The 3289-nt window shown below is 34.8% G+C and overlaps 1 protein-coding gene across 1 annotated transcript in view; it reads right to left on the reverse strand.

The window, feature by feature from the left end:
- Positions 1-1683: 1683 nt before the first annotated feature.
- Positions 1684-3289, reverse strand: part of LOC117110635 — a gene marked incomplete in the record, with an annotated part of 17855 nt that continues 16249 nt past the window's right edge. The window contains 1 exon segment of the mRNA XM_033253401.1: positions 1684-2337. Within this exon segment, the coding sequence (XP_033109292.1) occupies positions 2123-2337 (215 nt within the window).

Genomic DNA, 3289 nt, shown 5'->3' on the forward strand with positions numbered 1-3289 from the left:
TGCATAATAACGTATAAGATATGTCCGCTTTCAAGCATAGGCCTACTCATTTAATGAAGTTTAAGTCTTTGATATAGCAGTGTACTATTATTTTCTTCAGTTCAGAAAATGAGACACTCAAATTCCCTTGGCCGACTGTGAGCCCGTGCAGTTTATGAATGCCTTTGATAGAACTAAACATTTTTATCCCAATTAGATTAATATTTATTATATATTATATGTAACTGATCAAAAAAAAATTTCCACTCTGTTGCCGGTTCAAGCTAAGCGATCGGATTAGTGTAGGCAAAGTTATGACGTACAGAAACGACTACTCATAAGCCAGCTCAAATCCGTCTGAAAACACACTAATATAGCCTACCGTATAGTTTCGTAATTCAACCCAAAAATGACGGGGCCAAATATTTGAAAACAAATATTGTGTAAATCGTTTGCAATAGCTATATTTATAACCTTCTATAAACCGTTTCAACCTAATTTATCCGACCTCTAGTTATTGAGATTTTTGTAGCAAAATCAGTGGATGTTTTTGAAGAATAAGCGCTAATGGTTAAGAGACTGATTTTCCCGGCGGTGCGTTTGCAGTAAAGTAGACCAAACAAATTGATATGAAAATCAAACTTTGTTCCAATCAACACTCAGACTAAAATACAACTCACATTTTTTACATCAAAACATACATAAATTTATTCTTGAGTATTTAATAAACAAATAGATTACATTGCTTTGATGTCAAGGACCATAAAATTTCATGGATAATTACTGTAATCGAATGGACAGTACAAACACGGTAGAAATACCGTATGCAATAGAAAATCATCTCTGCTCCTTTAAGGAAAATACTCATGAAATAAATTGTAAAATTGGAAAGACCTTTCGGAATTAAAAAGTTATGACATATTATTGGTTCGTTCAGTCGATCATTTAGATTTATTACGGCTTATGTACGAAAGCCCATTTGTACCAAAAGAAGCATGTGCAGAATACTAATTGGAATTACTAATACTTTTTTTGGCTTTCGTACTTATGCAACTAGCAATTAATAAACAGCAAAGAGTATAGAATGGCCAACTATCCTTCTTAATTTTTGCTTGCACACAATAAAACTAAAAACAAAGTACTTAAAATTCAAACCGGAGTTTGTTCTTTACACGCAGCGTGCGTTCGTTACGGTACGTTACGAACATAGAGCTATTAAACAACTAGAGTGCTGACAAGATGGCGGAGCAATGCAGAGTTGTGTATGTGTACCATCCAAGATGGCTGCCGTAGGAAAGCGGCACCTTTAGGCTTAGTATACATATTATTACCATAAATAAGCCCTCTGACTGAATATATTTCATTAATGATAATTAGTATTGATAATGACAAATTATTAAACTGTCGTAGCCAAAAAGAGGCCAAGTAGAGCATCTTTTATTCAAATATTAAAAAGAATTAAAATCGTGTACATTACACCCATACACTGCAACGCTCGATTTTTAAAATACGGGTAACTAGCTGCACTGAACTTTCTGTGTAAATTGAGGGCGCAATTGAAAATGATAGTGCTCAGGGGAAATTTGATTGGCTGAATCTATGGCAGCCATCTTGGATGGTACACACACACAGCTCTGCGTATTTCGAACATCGAATCCATTGCTGTTAGCGCATTAGTATTCTTATTATATCTCTATGGTTACAAACGACTTTTTTGCATGACGCCCTCTAACTGGTGGTAGTAATTTTCGAGATAGGATTCCCTTTCAAGGAAGTACGGACAGTTAGACCTCTTGCCGTTCTGTACTCTATGCTATCAGTATTCAATATTTATTAGAAATCACTTTAGAATCAGTGGCACTCGCTAGTTTCTGAGTAATGCATCCAACAAAAATCTTAAAAATCGAGTACTGTACAGTAAACAAAGCAGTTAAAATAATTATCCCTAAAAAACATAAATATCCCTAAGCAAATGGACGAATTTCCTCGTTAGTATTTATTATTTTATATAGGCATGCAAAACATGCACCAAGGATTGTCAATAGCGAAAATTACCACTGTCCTACTTTGTAGGCGACAATCCCTTTCACAAGACAAACATACACACACGATGCTTTACACAAACTAAATCTCAATATGAGGTTTAGTTTAGTGGAGTTGTTTGGCCGTGAAATTTCTTAACTTGATGAACATACATAACAACACATGTATCATCGTCCGCATCCGTAACGTCTTTACTGATCAGAGTCCACTTCTTTTCCTTTTCTAATCTTTCCATTTCGGTTTCTAACTTCCCTTCGTTGTACATTGGGCAGTTTGTCATCCACTTTATACGAAATGAGTTGATGATGTAGCCACCTTTTTGAATATCAAATATAAAAAATTCATCAATAAAGGATAAAGTTAAAGATAAGTAAGTTACACATATTATTTCAAAATTCAAGCTACTGTAGTTATGCGATTTTTGTACAGGAGTGCGGGAAAACCCGAAACAAAGATACAAGAAACCGGGAAAACTTTCAACTATTCAAGGATTTAATATGCGTAACTTCTCGTAAAAAGAAACAGTTTGTAAGAATTTATTTTTCGCTAATTTGGTCCTGAATAAAGTAATAATTATAACAATTCCTAATTTTATTAATACAAAGTGAATGACTTGCAAGAATTTTATGAATCTCAGGTGAAGTAGGCCTACTGTAATAATTATCTAAAAATACTTGAACAACATTCATTTTTTGTCTATTTAGATGAGCAATTCTATGTTCATTTAGTATCGAGTATTTTGAAACCAACTTAAAGCCGTACACACCCATTTCTGTTATAGGCCCATGATAGGTATCGTTATTGGGGCTTAATGACACAATGAGAATCGCCACTGAAAACATATTTGACAAGCGCTTCACGGATTGTCTAGACCAACACAACGACTGGCTACACCAAAACGACTGTCGCCACACTGTATGCCCGGACTCACATAGTTTGAGGAGGTAGAACTTGAAAACATCATAGTGATACTTCCAAAAGGAAATTTGATTAGAACTACGACTTGTTGAACACAACTAACATCGATACGTAGCAGTCGATTTTTGCTAGTTAAAGTCTGCCTATAAGGTTGGGAAAATTCACAGACTATTCTTATTTTCTTCATTAAAAACCTATTATTTTAACGTAGTAGCTATGTCTACGCCGTATTATGCAAATCTCAACACACTGATTGGTCGACTTGGCTTTACCCTAACCTTAAAACATAACTCTGCCTATCTTAATGCACTACAGCATGACGTGAGATCGGCGTAGATGCAGCCATTTT

Source organism: Anneissia japonica, unplaced genomic scaffold (assembly GCF_011630105.1).
Source record: "Anneissia japonica isolate Jap-2015-1 unplaced genomic scaffold, ASM1163010v1 scaffold731_len135611_cov127, whole genome shotgun sequence".
Lineage (NCBI taxonomy): Eukaryota > Metazoa > Echinodermata > Crinoidea > Comatulida > Comatulidae > Anneissia > Anneissia japonica.